The following is a 17842-nucleotide window of genomic DNA, read 5'->3' on the forward strand; positions in this document are numbered from 1 at the left end:
TGGCTATATTTATTTATTTAATGTTTTTGTGAAAAGTTACGATCTAATTAGTCAACAAATTCCACTTCCTCTACTTTGTATTGTCCTAGCTATTGACAATATGCATTCCCTATTATTTACTTGCCAACGATCTCCACGTATTAATCATTGAAAATGTGGCCGGATAAGTAGTCAAACTGCTCGCCAAACTATTTTACTTTGCTCGAATTGTCGGGCCTACTTTTTCCCATCTCTTTTTAATTAATTATTAAAAACTAAAATCAGTCTTTGGATGACTTAATCAAAAAACAAATTAAAATTATATCTAATTCGACCACTAAACGTTGATGATCTGAGTTTAGCTATTTTTTCAATAAATCAAAATTTGACATTTGAATAAACTTGAATCTACACTTAGGCATTGAAATTTAAATAATCTAGTCATTCTAGAACTCTTTGTTTAAATTTATAAGTGAAGTTTTTTTTTTCAATTTTATTTTAATTTTAATCGGAAAGTTCTTGTGATGGATTAAATGGTAAAACCATTTCACACAATGCCCAAAAAAAATACTTGAGTTGTGAGTTAAATAGTGTTGGCCTCCAATGAGATTTAATCATTCAAATTATAGTCAACCTAATTGAGGATTAGTTAGTTTCATTTTTTTCATAATTTTTTCTTTTTTCCTTATAATTTTACCTCTCTAATTAGAAGATGATTGAGAAACAATAGTTTTTTTTATTCTATCTTGACATTATTGGAAAAAATAATAGTTTATAAAGAATTATAAACCAACTTGGAATAATTAACTTATGAACCATCATCAATATTTGCGTGCACTTTTACCATACAGAGTATTTGCAAATCAAATGTAAAGGTTCAAATTCATAAAAACAATAATATATTAAGAAAAAAATTAAATATATAATTTCTTCTAAGAATTAGTGTCTCAAATTAATCAAAAAACACTATACATTTCTTTCCCTATATGAAAATATTCTTTATTCCAAATTTTAAAATAACAAAAGTTAAACATTTGATCAAAGATAATTTAGGAAAAGATTATCGTCGAAATATGTTTTAGTAAAAAAAAAATATTAGTGGAGGATGACACAAAATTGTACTATTTTATTTAATTATTGTTTTCTCTCTTGTTTTTTTTTCCAACTCAAAATCTTAATTTTTCTAACTATAAAACGCCACCACTAAAGGAAAAAAAACCCACCACCAATTTCTTCAATTCGCTTCGCAGGAGGGACGATGATCCGGCGGCTGTCGAAGGTGGCGGACTCCTCCCAGTGCGAGTTCCTACGGCGAATGCGGCGGCGGCGGTTGCCGTGGAGGGAGTCCATATCGGCGGCGGCGGAGGGGCACGTGCCGGTTTGCGTAGGGGAGGAGATGGAGCGGTTCGAGGTCCCGACCGCGATGCTGAGCCGGCCGATCTTCCTGGAGCTGCTCCGCCGGTCGGCTCAGGAGTACGGCTACGAACAGAGCGGCGTTCTCCGCATCCCCTGCCCCGCCTCGCTCTTCCGCCGGCTCCTCGCCGCCGAGAGGCGGAAGCAAGCGACGGCGGAGGAGGCGGAGGAGCTGCTCCTGTCCTTCGATGAGTGGTTGCTGTCGTCGGAAGCGAACCTTTTTGTTTCATGATTTGTCCCTGTGTGGACATTAATGCCTACTTCCGACGATCGACTTTGGCTATTTCTCATGTAAATTTTGATTTGGGTACCATGAAAATCTATTCAACTCGACTCAAAACTCAAATTAGTATCTATCATCGCACCACGGTAAGAAGACTCGAACAGCAAATTCACAATCAGAGAGAAAGAAAGAATTCACGATCTTTTTCCTCGTGATTCCGAATTACTTGTTGAAACAATAATCTGATTAAGCGACACCTCAGAATTTGAGGCTGTGTCAATACAGAACAAGAGTGCAATTAAGAACAGCAGAACAAGCATCGTTCTGCAATCACTTTCATCACCAAAAATAATCCTAAGCAAAACTTGTTTTTTATATGAAAAGGGGAAGTTTTGATGCAGAATTAATGGAGATCCTTGGCAGAGATCGCTGCCTACTGACAGAGCACGAATCTGGTGAGGCCTATCACGCCGCAGGAGAGCGCGAGGAGAACCATGGTGGCGAAATCGCGGGCGGACCACTTGCGCACCTTGGCGGTGCCGCCCTTGGCCTCGACGCGCAGGCTCTTGGCCCGCCGCAGCGCATCCACCTCCTTGAGCAGGTCGAACTCCGTCCCTTTCCGCTTCAGCTCCTCCACGCACTTGGCCAGCAGTAGGCCGTCCTCCCGCTCCCGTTCCAGCAGCCGCTCAAGCACGCACTCCGTGTCGACCTTATAGCGGACGGCCCAGACGAGCGCCATCGAGCAAAGGAGGGAGCAGAGGCAGGGGATCCAGGAGCGGCGGCACGCGGAGGCGGGCGAGGCTGCGGCGGATGAGTAGAGGAGGAGGAGGACGAGAGAGTGGAAGACGAAGAAGGCGCAGTAGAGTCCGGCGATCTCGCGGCGGACGGAGTCAACGCGCGACTCGCGGAGGGCTACGCGCTGGGCGACCAGCTCCTCCTCCTTGATCCACTGCTTTAGGAGGAGCTTGTGGGTAGCGCTCTCAGCGATCTGGTGGAGCGGGTGGCGGGGCTTGTGGTGGAGAGCCGACGCTGATGGATCGATGCTCCATTCACCGGCGGTCATCTTCCCTACTTCTTGGATTCTTCGATCTTTCAAAGGGAGAAATCGCGTTGGAGAAGAAGAGGAAGAAGTGGAATTTGAATCGGCAGTGATTCGAGCAATAGTATTTACTTCAGGGGGGGCTGTAACGGTCGAATTGAGATCGGGAATCAGTCCCGGACAACGGTCGAATTGGTATAAATGCAGTGTTTTATTTTTAATCTGCGATTTTTCTAAAGATTTATCAGTTTCTATATTAAGACATATTGACGTCATTAAATCTTGCTTTAAAAGGGAAGGAGGAGAATTGGATCGGCATTAGATTCTTCGCTAATCCAAGTTACGGAATCGTGTTTGATCTTAATTTGGGCTTCACTATTGGACTTTATAGGAGTAGGTATTTTTTTCAGCTTCTTAATCACATTTATCTAGTCTATAGATAATTTCTATTAATTTAGGGTTCAGAGTTTAAAGTTTGACATGTTTGTATATTTGAGGAAATGCTACCAATTTGTCTTAAAAAAGAAAAAAAATTTAAATACTACCATAAATTTAGTGAAACAACTTAATTCAGGGCTAAATAATATCTCCGTTTATACAAATTGTTTAGTATATCTCTAGTACAACTTAAGGAATTTAGAGATCTTGTTTTTCATAATCACTTATTTCTTGATCGATGCCTAATCTTATTTCTTAATTAAGTAAGTCAATGGTGGTAAAAGGTGAATACGCTCATCTCCAGCGCTCCCATCAACTCGTCCCAGGACCAACATGGAGGAGATAAATCACGAGCGACTACTAGCTTTTGGAATAGTGACTAGCACATAAAGGAGACATTTACCTTGACTTTGCCAAGATTCGAACTCTAGACCTTATGGTGGCAACACCTCATGCGCTTGCCACTAGACTCATTCGAGGGAACTTAATTAAGCAAGTCATGAAACATATGAACATGAGAATTATTAAATTGCCTCAGGACGTAGCGCAGACGGTGTGTAAGTATTCTGGGTTAGTTTTGATATTGTCAATCAGGTTAAGTTAGGTCATGCTGGGTTTAATCCTTGTGTCTAAGTGTGCAAGAGCTTAGGAACATAAGAAAGTCGAGCACAAGACACTGCTAGCGAGAAGGATGACACGGGAAGGGAGTCGGCGGGTTCGGTGTGTCCGAGGGATGAGGTATTGAGGAAGAGTACGCTGGTGGACTAGAAGGAAGTGCGTGGCGTTTTCGAGGGACGAGAAGTCGAAGCAGAAGACTACTCGAGAAGAAGGCCGAAAGATGGATTTGGGTGAGCCCGATTCCGAATGATAGAAATCACCCAAGCAAAAGGGAAATGCTGCTAGACTGGGTCTAGGCGCCCTGCCCAGGTTGGCTAGCGGAGGCGCCCCGTGCCTTTTTGTGAGGCACCCCCAAGCCATTTGAGGCGCCTTTAGTAACCATTAGGTTACTGTTACGAAGAGGATAAAACTCTATCCTCTTGGAGACACCCTAGAACTTTTTGGAGGTGCCTTCAACCAACGATAACATTTTTCCAGAGGCTATAAAAACCTCCAGGTGTTAGGAATTAAACAACAACTGAATAATAACTTTTGTATTAACTTTTCTAGTCTTTTTTCTGAGCTATCAATGTGTAAAAGGCTTCTCCACCTTCAATGAATGAGGTTTTAGTGAGCTTTTCAATGTCTTAGATTAACAACTACGTAGGCTATAACTAAGTAAACTATGCTCTTTTTACCTATTCTTTTTAAGTTGTTTTCTTTAATGCTAATTGCTTATATTTACTTAATCTAATTGTGCATTCTTGCTAAGCAAAAGCAAGAGTTTTTTTCTAACTTACTTGAAGGGCTTTTCACCTCCCTCTAGCCATCCTACAGGGATCTATATTTGGTATCAGAGTCTAACCGTCTCAGAATGACTAATCGTCAACTGAAGCAATGAGACAATAATTGAACCAAGCATCTACCCGCCTAAGTTCAAGGATGAGTTGGCGATGTGAAAAAAAGTGAATGAAGGTATTCTTCAAAATCGATTTTAAAATTTTGTTAATAATCAAATACTGTTTTGTAGCTTCCAAAAATTAACAAGGAGAAGAAAAAGAAGAATATCTGTGGACCAAGAAGGAACAAGCCAATTTCGTAGAAAATAGACGAGCAGTATTCCACCTCCTAAGTGTGCTACCATCGTAGGAAGTAAACATAATCGACACCTATGGATTAGCAAAAGAACTCCGAGAGAGATTCCTGGAGTTGCACGAAGGGACATCCAAAGCTAAGCTCGTGAAACAGGACCTGCTCCGAAATCAACTAACGAACCTTTGGTTGAAAGAAGGAGAGTCAGTCGCTCAATTGCACATTAAACTGAAGGAGCTGATCACTGAACTCACGAATCTCAGGAAAAGGTAACAATCGAGATTTATTAAGGTATGTACTAAACGTGTAGGTGCAGGTAGACTGGCAAGAGGGGGGGTGAATTGTCAGTCAAATAAAAATAACCTTTCTTGATCTTTTAACACAGATTAGTAGCACAATTAAATTAAAAAAATTAAACAACTAATAAAATAAAAGAGGTATAAAATTACTTGATTATAATTTAGGTAGTTGTTAATCCAAGGCAAATGAAAAGTACTAGAAAATTACCTTCGTTGAAGGTGGAGAAGCCTCTTACACTCGTTGAACCCTCAGAAATAAACTAGAAAATCAATACAAGAGTTGTTGTTCAAGTTATTATTATTTCCTAGCTCCAAGGGGTCTTTTCATAGCTCCTAAAAACTCTATCTGAGGTTGGAAGGCACCTCCAAGATGGTCTAAGACACCTTCCATCAGATAAGTTTTATCTGTCGAAGATAAAACTCTATCTTTGCTAACGATCACTGGAAGACCCCTTCTATGGGCTAGAAGGCACCTTCGCACTATTCAACGAAGGCGACTTCCAAGCCATGGAAGGCACCTTCCATAAGGCGATTAGCTCCTTAGATAATCTCTTCGCGTGGATGATTCTCTAGCTAACCAGAGTTGAGCTCACCCAAACCTAAATCTGACCTTCCCCTTGAACAGGCATTCTCCTAGGCTTCTCATCCCTTGAACGTTGTGCACGTTCTTCTCATCCACTAGTGTACTCTTTTGCAGCATCTCGTCCTTCGGATACACCGAATTTGTCGGCTCCTTTTTCTGTGTCATCCTTTTGGCTAGCTACATCTTTCGTTAGACTTCTTGTATTCCTAAACTTCTGCACACTTAAATACAAGTATTAAATACATAGGATCTAATTTAATTTGGTTGACCACATCAAAACTATCATAGGGTACTTATAATCTCCCTTTTTTTGATGTGTATCAACCTAAGTTAAAGTTAGGGTTAAACAAAAAGTAATAACATAATTATGTAAAGAAAAAGAAGTTGCAATTAGAATAAAATATTGCAATGCAATGAATTAAGTTAATAAAATTGTAAAATTCGTACATAAAAAAAAAATCTTACTCCCACTTAACTGTTAGGATCTTCGGATAGCGGCTAGAGAGGGGGGTGTGAATAGCCGACCCAAATTCGCGTTTCTTTCTACAAATCAAGTTAGCGCAGCGGAAAAATAACAGCAGAAACGTAAATGGAGAAATCAAACCTCAAGCACAGCGATGTAACGAGGTTCGGAGATGAAACTCCTACTCCTCGGCTTGTCCGTAAGGTGGATGAAGCCTATCAATCCGTCGGTGGATGAAACCTCGGATAATCGGCTAATATGAACTTCTTCTGGGTGGAGAAACCTCACCACAAAGTCTTTGCAACAGAAAAACAGAGGAGTACAACAATAGAGGAAACAAAACAAGAACAATAGAAATTGTAAACACACTTGCTTGCCTTCTCGTCGGAGTCCGTTGATGAAGCAGCAACTTCACGGCTCCAGCAGCTAGAAAACCAGCACGAAGCTCACGCGAAGCTTCAGCAAACCGAGAGCTCAGCAAAGCTCAAGTCGCAGTTAGGAGGAAGAAGAGTTGTTACTGTAGAGGCCCTCGACCTTGATATGTAACCTGCGAAGAAGAAGACAGATAAACTAGCCGTTGTGTCGCAACGGCTAGGGCCTGGACCGATCAGGCACACTCCTGATCGGTCCAGGAGTGTTCTGATCGGTCTTGGGACCGATCAGGCCTTAGGTTGATTGGTCCCCAGACCGATTAGCCAACTCTCTGTGAGAGTTGGCCTCGTCTCTGATCGGTCTGTGGACCGATCAGGACTCAGGTGGATCGGTCTACAGACCGATCCCCCCTCTTTCTTCTCCCGATCTTCTTCGCTTCTGATCGGTCACCAGACCGATCAGGTAATTCACAGAAACACACTGTTTGGTTACTGATCGGTCACCAGACCGATCAGTCAACCAGCGTATCACTGGATCGGTCACCAGACCGATCCAGGTTTAGAGCCCCCAGTCCTAAACCCTACCTAGTCCGGAGAACGAGCTACCGAGCCCTCTCCGACTTCGTCCGGTCCAGAGAACAAGCTACCGAGCCCTCTCTGACCTAGTCCAGAGAACGAGCTGTCGAGCCCTCTCCGACTTCGTCTGGTCCAGAGAACGAGCTCCCGAGCCCTCTCTGACCTAGTTCGGAGAACGAGCTGCCGAGCCCTCTCCGACTTCCCATGCCAAGTTTTCATACTTGGACTTCTCCCGTGCCAAGTCTCCATACTTGGACTTTTCCCGTGCCAAGCTCTCTGCTTAGACTTTTCCGTGCCAAGTCTCCATACTTGGACTTTTCCCGTGCCAAGCTCCCTGCTTGGATTTTTCCATGCCAAGTCTCCATACTTGGACTTTTCCCGTGCCAAGCTCCCTGCTTGGACTTTTCCGTGCCAAGTCTCCATACTTGGACTTTTCCCGTGCCAAGTCTCCATACTTGGACTTTTCACCAGATGTCTGGTCAACCTTGACCTATCTGGATTTCCCTTGCCTGGCTTCACTCACCAGGACTTTCCAACTGCCTGGCTTCACTCCCAGGACTTTCCCTTGCCTGGCTTCACTCACCAGGACTTTCACCTGGTTTCACTCACCAGGATTTTCCGAATCAGGTCGACTCACCTCGGGTCAACCAGGTCAACCTTGACCAAAGATTACACCCACAATCTCCCAAGTTTGTATTCTGTCAAACATCAGAATACAACTTTTCTACTCTCGTCAAACATCAGAATAGAGCTTTTCTATTCTCGTCAAACATCAAAATACAACTCGAGTCAGGTCAACTCGAGTCAGGTCAACCAGGTAAACCTTGACCTAAGGTTGCACCAACAATCTCCCCCTTTTTAATGTTTGACAAAACCATAAACAAGTTAGGTTAACCCGATAACCTAACTTAGGTTTCCCAATATTCTTCCTTGAACATTCTCCCCAAACTCTAATGTTCTTCCTTGAACATTCTTTGGACATTCTCCCATTCTCCCCCTTTTTGACATACATCAAAAAGAGTGAATCAAGGTCAAGAGTTTATTCCTAATGAAAGTCCCATACCTTTCATTGAAACCCTTAATTTCCACCTTGATACTAAAGTCAACAATCAACTTAGTGATAATCACATATCACTCAAGTCTTTAGAGTAAAAACTCCCCCTAAAAGTCAACTCCCCCTTGACTAATAGGTAAATCTCCCCCTAAAGGTCAACTCCCCCTTGACTAATAGGTAAATCTCCCCCTAAAGGTCAACTCCTGTTAGAGTGTATACTAAAAGCCTAGCTTTTGGTATGAACATTTATCTAGAAATAAGAATCACATTGGTCAAATGTCTACATTTATGATAAATGTAGTTGCTCAATTAATTTATATTGTAGATAATATGGTGTGTGGTGTCACACACAGAAGATCATGTTATCGGTTCCTTATAAATTATAAACAGTGGCTCACGACCATGATGGAAAGGAACAAACCATTGGAAGGTCGTAGTGTAATTAGGTGTTAGTTTATCTTAACTATATAATTACACTAGTACACTTAGAGTGTATTGAGTAGGACCATTTGAGGTCGTTTCTTTTATACTGACTTTATAAAGAAACAAAGACCTCGGTTATTATGGAAGTGTGTGCTCTTAATCCTAATATAATAACAAGTACATATATTTGATATTTATTTCTTTAATTTATCAATGGGTGAGATTTAGTTCGATGAATCAATAAGCTCGATAAGTTGGGAAATGATATCACTTATAGTGTGTGTTGTTGATTATAGAAGGAAACTGTGTCCTAGTAATCTAGGTTGAGAATGTCCCCAAGAGGAGCTCATAAGGATTGTCATGTTAAACCTTGCAGGTGGACTTAGTCCGACATGATGATGAAGTTGAGTGGTACTACTCTTGGAGCTAGATATTAATTAAGTGAGTTGTCAGTAACTTACTTAATTAGTGGACATTTGTTATCTTAAATACAGGGAGACTAACACACTCATAATAAGAAGGAGCCCAAAATGTAATTTGGGATTGGTGCGGTAGTTCAATAATAGTTCTCTAGTGGAATGAATTATTATTGATAAAATTAAGTTGTGTGTTCGGGGCGAGCACGGGATGCTTAATTTTATCGGGAGACCAAAACCAATTCCTCCTCTCGGTCCCTATCGTAGTCTCTTAATTATAGAGTACTATACCCACCTATACCCACCTTCTTACCCATCCTATAGGGGCCGGCCATGGGTATGTTCATGGGTGAATTCATGTGGCCGTCCCTATTAAAATAAAAAGGAATTTTAATTTTAAATTTTTCTTATGTGGATAATATAATTTAAAAGAGAGTTTAAAAATTTAAATCCTTCCTTTTATAAGATTCTACAAAAGATTAAGAGAAGAGTTAAAATCTCTTTCCTTATTTGTAGATTAAAGGTTGATTTTAATTTTGGTAAAAACTTTCCTTTTAATTATATTCATGATTTAAAAGAAAGTTTAAAAATTAAAAATTCTCTTTTATTAGTTTCTACAAAAGATTAAGAAAAGATTTAATATCTTTCCTTATTTGTAGATTGAAAGGAGATTTTAATTTTTAGAGATAACTTTCCTTTTTGGAAATTATCCACATGTTTAAAAGAAAGATTTTAATTTATAAAATTTCATTTTATTAACCAATCATGAAGGGATTAAAATTATTGGAGAAATTTTTTATAAATTTCTAGAAACAAATTAGGAAGTTTTAATTTTTGTTTTAATTAAAACTCTCCTTGTTTTGGGGAGAAGAGTGGCCGACCATTACAATTTGAAAAGAGAAAATTATTTTAATTAAATAAATTTTCCTTTTCAATGGCAAAAGAATTAAGGAAATTTTTATTAAATTTTCCTTATTTGCCAAGACCAAGGATTATAAAAGAGGGGGTAGAGGAGGCTTCAAGGCTAACGACTCTATTCTATTTTTCCTCTCTTTTCTCCTTGGGTGTGGTCGGCCCTTTCTTTCCTCTCCTCTCCTTTGTGTGGCCGAAACCTTCTCATGGTGGAGATAGCTTTGGTGGCCGGATCTAAGAAGGAGAAGAAGGAGAGAAAAGAAGCCTCTTTTCTAGCATCCCTTAGAGCATGGTGGTGGTGGCCGAACCTCTTCATCCTAGGAGAAGTTTTGATGGCCGAAACTTGTAAGGAAGAAGAAGGTGCTTGGTGGTTCTCATCTCGGAAGATTGTTGCCCACACAACGTCCGAGGTTAGAAGAGGAATACGGTAGAAGATCAAGAGGTCTTTCTAAAAAGTATAACTAGTAATTTTTCTTTCTGCATTATACTAGTTATTTTTGGAAATAATACCAAATACAAGAGGCTTACGATTCTAGAATTTCGAATATGTCTTTTGATGTTGTGTTCTTTTGTTTTTTCTTTTCCTTGTGATTTGATTGTTCTTTTCGGTTAACCTAAAGTTATTTTAGGAAATTAAATATTAGCTTTCTATAAAAGGTTTTGTCTAGTCGGTGGTGGTTGCTCCCATATCCAAGAAGGCCATGTGCCTCGCCACGTCAGTACTGGGAACCGATTATGGAAATTAATATTTAATGGAATTAATAACTTAAGGTGATTTGGGTCGAACGTGTTAAGTTCCGCAGGAGACCCAAGTCAAAACCTAAAAGAACGAATAGATTAAGTTTTGGATCAAACGTGTTAAGTTCCGCAGGCGATCCAAAATTTAATTTAAAAGAACACATGGTAGCTAGGAAAAGGTTCAGACCTTTGTACAAAATTTTTGCATGGAACCTCTAGGTTTTCCGAGTAGCAACCAACAATTGGTATCAGAGCTAGGGTTTTGCCTCTGTGCATTTGGTATTAGTTTAATTATGCACATGTCATACATAATTTAGGCAGGATAATAGTAGGATGTGCTAACTTTGTGGATGCAGGATCCAACTATTATGGCTTTTAGTTATTATGTGTGTGATTGGACCCTTGGACATGTCAAGGGCATTTATATGTGTGTGCATGATTGTATTATAAAATACAGCAGGAGCTGTATTTAGTTTTATTAGGATTTTATTTTTGATCTAGTTACATGTACATTTCTTTTATGGAATATAGGATCGATGGATGTAAATTTTATTTTATGTTCGATCTAGTTTACATGTACATTCCTTCGAGGAATATAGGATCGAAATGTAAAATTCTATTTATGTCGCGGATCGAATCTTGCAAAGCGTGGAACCTTCTAAGGACCAGAGGCGCAATATGGGAGCAAGATGGATGACAACACACGGTGGCCAAATATGGCAGCAGCTTGGGATGACAACACACGGAGGACAACAAGAGATAAAAGCCATAATAGTTGAAAATTAGATTTTCTATTTATTGTTTTATATTGTGTTGTGTGTGCATGTTAGTTTACATATTTAGTAGGCTAGCATAGTTAAAATTCCTCATTTATAAATAACTAAGTGGGAGAGGGATTTTTAAGTAAATCCCATGGTCTCCATTACTGGTTTGTAAGTGATGCAAACAAGCTGCGTTGGCTCTGAGTGCCTTCCTCCATAACGGATGAGCTTGTTTGTGGATCACTAGAACAGACTTCCATTTTTGGATGACTATAGGAAGTTAATTAAGAGCGTGTGATCTTCCCCAACGGAAGGGGCATAATCTTATTAATGGACTTAGTGTCAAGTAATGGTATACACTTAGACACATCTAATAGTATCCTCCCCATCGGAGTCACTGCTATTATTTGTGTGACAAAATGATACCAACTATTAATTTTATTTGTCAAAAAGTTAGGTTGACAAGATAATAAAATTAATGGGTTAAAACCCTCCTTTTACAAATGTTGAATTTGTATACGTCCACACTAACGTGGCATATAAAATTCACGGTGTTTGAGGTGTTGGTGAATTTAAATAATATTGTTTGAGGAATCAATATTTTTTAAATTCAAAAGTTTTTGACCAAATATTTGATCAAAGACAGATCAACTATTAATTTTATTCGTCATAAAGTAAAGTTGACGAGATAATAAAATTAATGAATAAAATCTCCTCTTCGATTTTGTATACGTCCACACTATCGTGGCATACAAAATTCATGGGGATTTTTAAGGAGTTGATCTTAACCAAATATTTTTGTGATTCTTAGGATTTAAATATTTGTCAATCCCCTAGTAGTCATACTATAGAAAAGGCTTAGTAGTCCCAATTGTAATGATTGGAAATAGGACTTGGACATTAAGGTAGACTGTCTTCTTAAAACTAAGAACAACATAGGTGTATTTAATTCATTAGTTGAAACATGTTTAGTGGTGTTATCTTCCAGAACTTGGAGTGTAGATACAGATGCCATTAATCATGTCCGCAATTCATTGCACAGTTTCAGGAAACACGACAACTAAATGAAAATTAAAACACCGTCCACATGGGCACTACTGTAAAAATGGTAGCTGTTGCAGTGGGAGATGTTTATCTTTTGATAAGAAATAAAACATGGATTTTTGAGTAATTGTCTTTACGCACCAAGTTTAGAAAGAACTAGTTTTCAGTTTCTAAACTATTCAAAGAACTTGATATTCTGCCTCTTTTAATAACAAAATTGTTATTAAGAAAAAGAGGGAAGTTATCTGTTCTGGTACGTTGGTTGACAATTTATAAATCCAATAACTCTCACGATGCAACAAATGGAAATTAGTAACACATCTTCTAACTTTAAGAGAAAGTAACCTTCGGAAATGAACCAATTATATCTTTGGCATCTAAGGCTAGGTTATATTAACTTAAGTATGATTCATTGGTAGCTGATGAACTTTTGGGTTCATTAGTAGTGGAAATCTCTCCAACCTACGAGTCTTACTTGGAAGGAAAAATAACCAAGAAGCTTTTAAGTCTAAGGGGTATGGAGTCAAAGATATATTGGAATTGGTTCATTCTGATTTGTGTGATCCTATGAGCATCTAGGCAAGAAGTTGTTTCAAATATTTCATCTATTTTATAGATAACTATTTGAGATACGGATATATTTACTTGATGAGCCGCAAGTTTAAGTGCTTTGATTAGTTCAAAGAGTACGAGGCTGATGTGGAGAAACGACAAAGTAAAAGTATCAAGACACTACGGTAAGATCGTAGTGGCAAGTACCTCTTGGGAGAATTTAGGAGTCATTTAACAGAAGTAGGGATTCAATCCCAACTAACTGCACCTGGTACACCCCAACAGAATGGTGTAGGAAAAGGAAGGTATAGGACTCTTATGGAAATAAGTAGATTGATGAGTTATTAAAAATATTATCAAAATCATTTTAAGGATATACTCTGGAAACGGGAGTGAATATAGTACCTTCTAAAGTCAGAACTCTCTACTCATATAGAATTGCTGAATAGGCGTAAGCCTATTTCGAAGCATATTCGGATTCGGGTAGTCGAGCACATATGCAGAAGAGAGACAATGATAAGTTGGACAAGAATTCACTTGTTTGTGGGTTATCCTAGTGAAATGAAAGTAGGTTTATAGTCTTAAAAATCAGAAGGTCATTGTTAGCATCAATGACCGATTTTTAGAAAAGGACTATGTAATAAACCATGTGCCCATAAGAAAATTTGTTCTTAAGGAAATAATAAAAGGCATGTCTAATCTAGTACTAACTGTACAAGATGAGATACCACAAAGAAACTGCAACACGTATCACAAATGATACATAATTGCAGAAAGTGCCTTGTCGTAGTGGGAGGGTTGTTAGGCAACCTAAAAAGATTCATGTTTTGGGAGAGTTTTTGGATTCGATCCCTGGAGGACATGAACCTGATCTCCGGACATATGACGAAACACTCCAAGATAAAGATGCAACATCTTGGCATAGAGTAATGAATAACAGAATTAGAATATATGTATTCTAATAAAATCTAGAAGCCTGTAGAACCACCAAATGGTGTAAAAGCCTTTGGGTGTAAAAAGGTCTATAATAGGAAAAGAGGGATAGAAAGGAAGGTAGTAACTTTCAAAGCAAGGCTTGATGAAAAAGGAAACTTTTTCACTGGTAGCCATGCTTAAGTCTATCCGGATTCTTTTATCTATTTGGTAAGTGGATGTCAAGACAAGCATTCCTTAATGGAAGTCTTGAAGAAAGCATCCATATAAAGCAACCAGAAGGGTTCATTGCAAAGGGCTAAGAGCATCTTGCGTGCAAGCTCAATCAGTCTATGGACTGATACAAAGCTTCAAGGTCTTGGAACATCCAGTTTATCAAAGTAATCCAGACCTTTGGATTCATTTAGTAACTGGATAAGTCTTGTGTATACAAAAGGTGTGATGGAAGCGTGGTGGTATTTCTTGTACTATACGTAGATAACATTTTTGGTAGTTGGAAACAATATCAAAATGTTGTCAGAAGTAAGGGTATGGTTGTCCAAACAATTCAATATAAAGGACTTGGAAGAATGTATATATTCTTGAGATCAAAGTAATAAGGGATCGCAAGAAAAGAATATTTTACTTATTCCAAGCTTCATACATCGGAAAAATCCTTGCTCGTTTTAAGCATGCAAAACTCCAAGAAAGGTTTCTTACTTTTTAGGATGGAGTAACTTTATCTAAAGATATGTCTCTGTAGACATCAAAGGAGATAAAAAAGATAAAGGAAATAAAGGCAGTTCTTTATGCTTCGGCTATCGGAAGCCTAATATATGCTATGCACGAGATCAGAAATCTGTTTTACCAAGGACATAGTTAGCAGATATCAAAGTAACCCTAGACAAGGACATTGGACTGCAGTAAAGCATATATTAAAGTACCTTAGAGGCGCTAGAGATTATATGCTAGCTTACAAGGCAGTTAATTTGGTCCCTTTGGATTACACGGATTTTGACTTCCAATCGGATAGGGACAATAATAAGTCGATCTCGGGGTTTTGTGCTTACTTTAGGAGGAAAAGTCATAACTATGGAAGATTGATAAGCATAGGTGTTTTTTCTGGACTCCACCATAGAAGCTGAGTATATGGCAAGCCTCTGAGGTAGCCATAAAAGCTGAATGACTTAATTACCTCAAGATAGACTTAGATATGATTTCTAGTTTGTCCAAAGATTATTACAATTTATTGTAATAATAATGGTGCAGTAACAAACTCGAAGAAACCATGAGTCTATAAGGCAAGAAAACACAATAGAGCGCAAGTACTACCCAATACAAGAAATTGTATAACGAGGAGAAGTTGTTGCCGCCTAGATTGCATCAGATGATAACCTAAGGTCCTTAAGGCAAGAGCTTTTTGAAAGGCTTGGGAATCAGATGTATGGCAGCAGATATGGCAGCTTAGTCTTTTAGTATAAGTGGGAGATTGTTAGAGTGTATACTAAAAGCCTAGCTTTTGGTATGAATATTTATCTAGAAATAAGAATCACATTGGTCAAATGTCTACATTTATGATAATTGTAGTTGCTCAATTAATTTATATTGTAGATAACATGGTGTGTGGTGTCACACACAGAAGATCATGTTATCGGTTCCTTATAAATTATAAACAGTGGCTCACGACCATGATGGAAAGGAACAAACCATTGGAAGGTCGTAGTGTAATTAGGTGTTAGTTTATCTTAACTATATAATTACACTAGTACACTTAGAGTGTATTGAGTAGGACCATTTGAGGTCGTTTCTTTTATACTGACTTTATAAAGAAACAAAGACCTCGGTTATTATGGAAGTGTGTGCTCTTAATCCTAATATAATAACAAGTACATATATTTGATATTTATTTCTTTAATTTATCAATGGGTGAGATTTAGTTCGATGAATCAATAAGCTCGATAAGTTGGGAAATGATATCACTTATAGTGTGTGTTGTTGATTATAGAAGGAAACTGTGTCCTAGTAATCTAGGTTGAGAATGTCCCCAAGAGGAGCTCATAAGGATTGTCATGTTAAACCCTGCAGGTGGACTTAGTCCGACATGACGATGAAGTTGAGTGGTACTACTCTTGGAGCTAGATATTAATTAAGTGAGTTGTCAGTAACTTACTTAATTAGTGGACATTTGTTATCTTAAATACAGGGAGACTAACACACTCATAATAAGAAGGAGCCCAAAATGTAATTTGGGATTGGTGCGGTAGTTCAATAATAGTTCTATAGTGGAATGAATTATTATTGATAAAATTAAGTTGTGTGTTCGGGGCGAGCACGGGATGCTTAATTTTATCGGGAGACCAAAACCAATTCCTCCTCTCGGTCCCTATCGTAGTCTCTTAATTATAGAGTACTATACCCACCTATACCCACCTTCTTACCCATCCTATAGGGGCCGACCAAGCTAGGGCCGGCCATGGGTATGTTCATGGGTGAATTCATATGGCCGTCCCTATTAAAATAAAAAGGAATTTTAATTTTAAATTTTTCTTATGTGGATAATATAATTTAAAAGAGAGTTTAAAAATTTAAATCCTTCCTTTTATAAGATTCTACAAAAGATTAAGAGAAGAGTTAAAATCTCTTTCCTTATTTGTAGATTAAAAGGTTGATTTTAATTTTGGTAAAAACTTTCCTTTTAATTATATTCATGATTTAAAAGAAAGTTTAAAAATTAAAAATTCTCTTTTATTAGTTTCTACAAAAGATTAAGAAAAGATTTAATATCTTTCCTTATTTGTAGATTGAAAGGAGATTTTAATTTTTAGAGATAACTTTCCTTTTTGGAAATTATCCACATGTTTAAAAGAAAGATTTTAATTTATAAAATTTCATTTTATTAACCAATCATGAAGGGATTAAAATTATTGGAGAAATTTTTTATAAATTTCTAGAAACAAATTAGGAAGTTTTAATTAAAACTCTCCTTGTTTTGGGGAGAAGAGTGGCCGGCCATTATAATTTGAAAAGAGAAAATTATTTTAATTAAATAAATTTTCCTTTTCAATGGAAAAAGAATTAAGGAAATTTTTATTAAATTTTCCTTATTTGCCAAGACCAAGGATTATAAAAGAGGGGGTAGAGGAGGCTTCAAGGCTAACGACTCTATTCTATTTTTCCTCTCTTTTCTCCTTGGGTGTGGCCGGTCCTTTCTTTCCTCTCCTCTCCTTTGTGTGGCCGAAACCTTCTCATAGTGGAGATAGCTTTGGTGGCCGGATCTAAGAAGGAGAAGAAGGAGAGAAAAGAAGCCTCTTTTCTAGCATCCCTTGGAGCATGGTGGTGGTGGCCGAACCTCTTCATCCTAGGAGAAGTTTTGATGGCCGAAACTTGTAAGGAAGAAGAAGGTGCTTGGTGGTTCTCATCTCGGAAGATCGTTGCCCACACAACGTCCGAGGTTAGAAGAGGAATACGGTAGAAGATCAAGAGGTCTTTCTAAAAGGTATAACTAGTAATTTTTCTTTCCGCATTATACTAGTTATTTTTGGAAATAATACCAAATACAAGAGGCTTACGATTCTAGAATTTCGAATATGTTTTTCGATGTTGTGTTCTTTTGTTTTTTCTTTTCCTTGTGATTTGATTGTTCTTTTCGGTTAACCTAAAGTTATTTTAGGAAATTAAATATTAGCTTTCTATAAAATGTTTTGTCTAGTCGGTGGTGGTTGCTCCCATATCCAAGAAGGTCATGTGCCTCGCCACGTCAGTACTGGAAACCGATTATGGAAATTAATATTTAATGGAATTAATAACTTAAGGTGATTTGGGTCGAACGTGTTAAGTTCCGCAGGAGACCCAAGTCAAAACCTAAAAGAACGAATAGATTAAGTTTTGGATCAAACGTGTTAAGTTCCGCAGGCGATCCAAAATTTAATTTAAAAGAACACATGGTAGATAGGAAAA

At 38.2% G+C, this 17842-nt stretch overlaps 2 protein-coding genes across 2 annotated transcripts; one reads left to right on the forward strand and one right to left on the reverse strand.

Annotated features, from left to right (window-relative positions):
* The first annotated feature begins 1221 nt into the window (after nt 1-1221).
* On the forward strand, nt 1222-1722 carry LOC122011058 (auxin-responsive protein SAUR71-like). Its single transcript, XM_042567501.1, has one exon. It carries the CDS (start codon nt 1238-1240, stop codon nt 1622-1624), a length of 387 nt encoding a protein of 128 aa, XP_042423435.1. The 5' UTR covers nt 1222-1237; the 3' UTR covers nt 1625-1722.
* A 119-nt stretch (nt 1723-1841) lies between these two features.
* LOC122011063 lies at nt 1842-2789 on the reverse strand. The gene has a single exon (XM_042567508.1). It carries the CDS (start codon nt 2676-2678, stop codon nt 2049-2051), a length of 630 nt encoding a protein of 209 aa, XP_042423442.1. The 5' UTR covers nt 2679-2789; the 3' UTR covers nt 1842-2048.
* Nucleotides 2790-17842: the final 15053 nt, after the last annotated feature.

The sequence above is a fragment of the Zingiber officinale genome, chromosome 1A (genome assembly GCF_018446385.1).
Source record: "Zingiber officinale cultivar Zhangliang chromosome 1A, Zo_v1.1, whole genome shotgun sequence".
Lineage (NCBI taxonomy): Eukaryota > Viridiplantae > Streptophyta > Magnoliopsida > Zingiberales > Zingiberaceae > Zingiber > Zingiber officinale.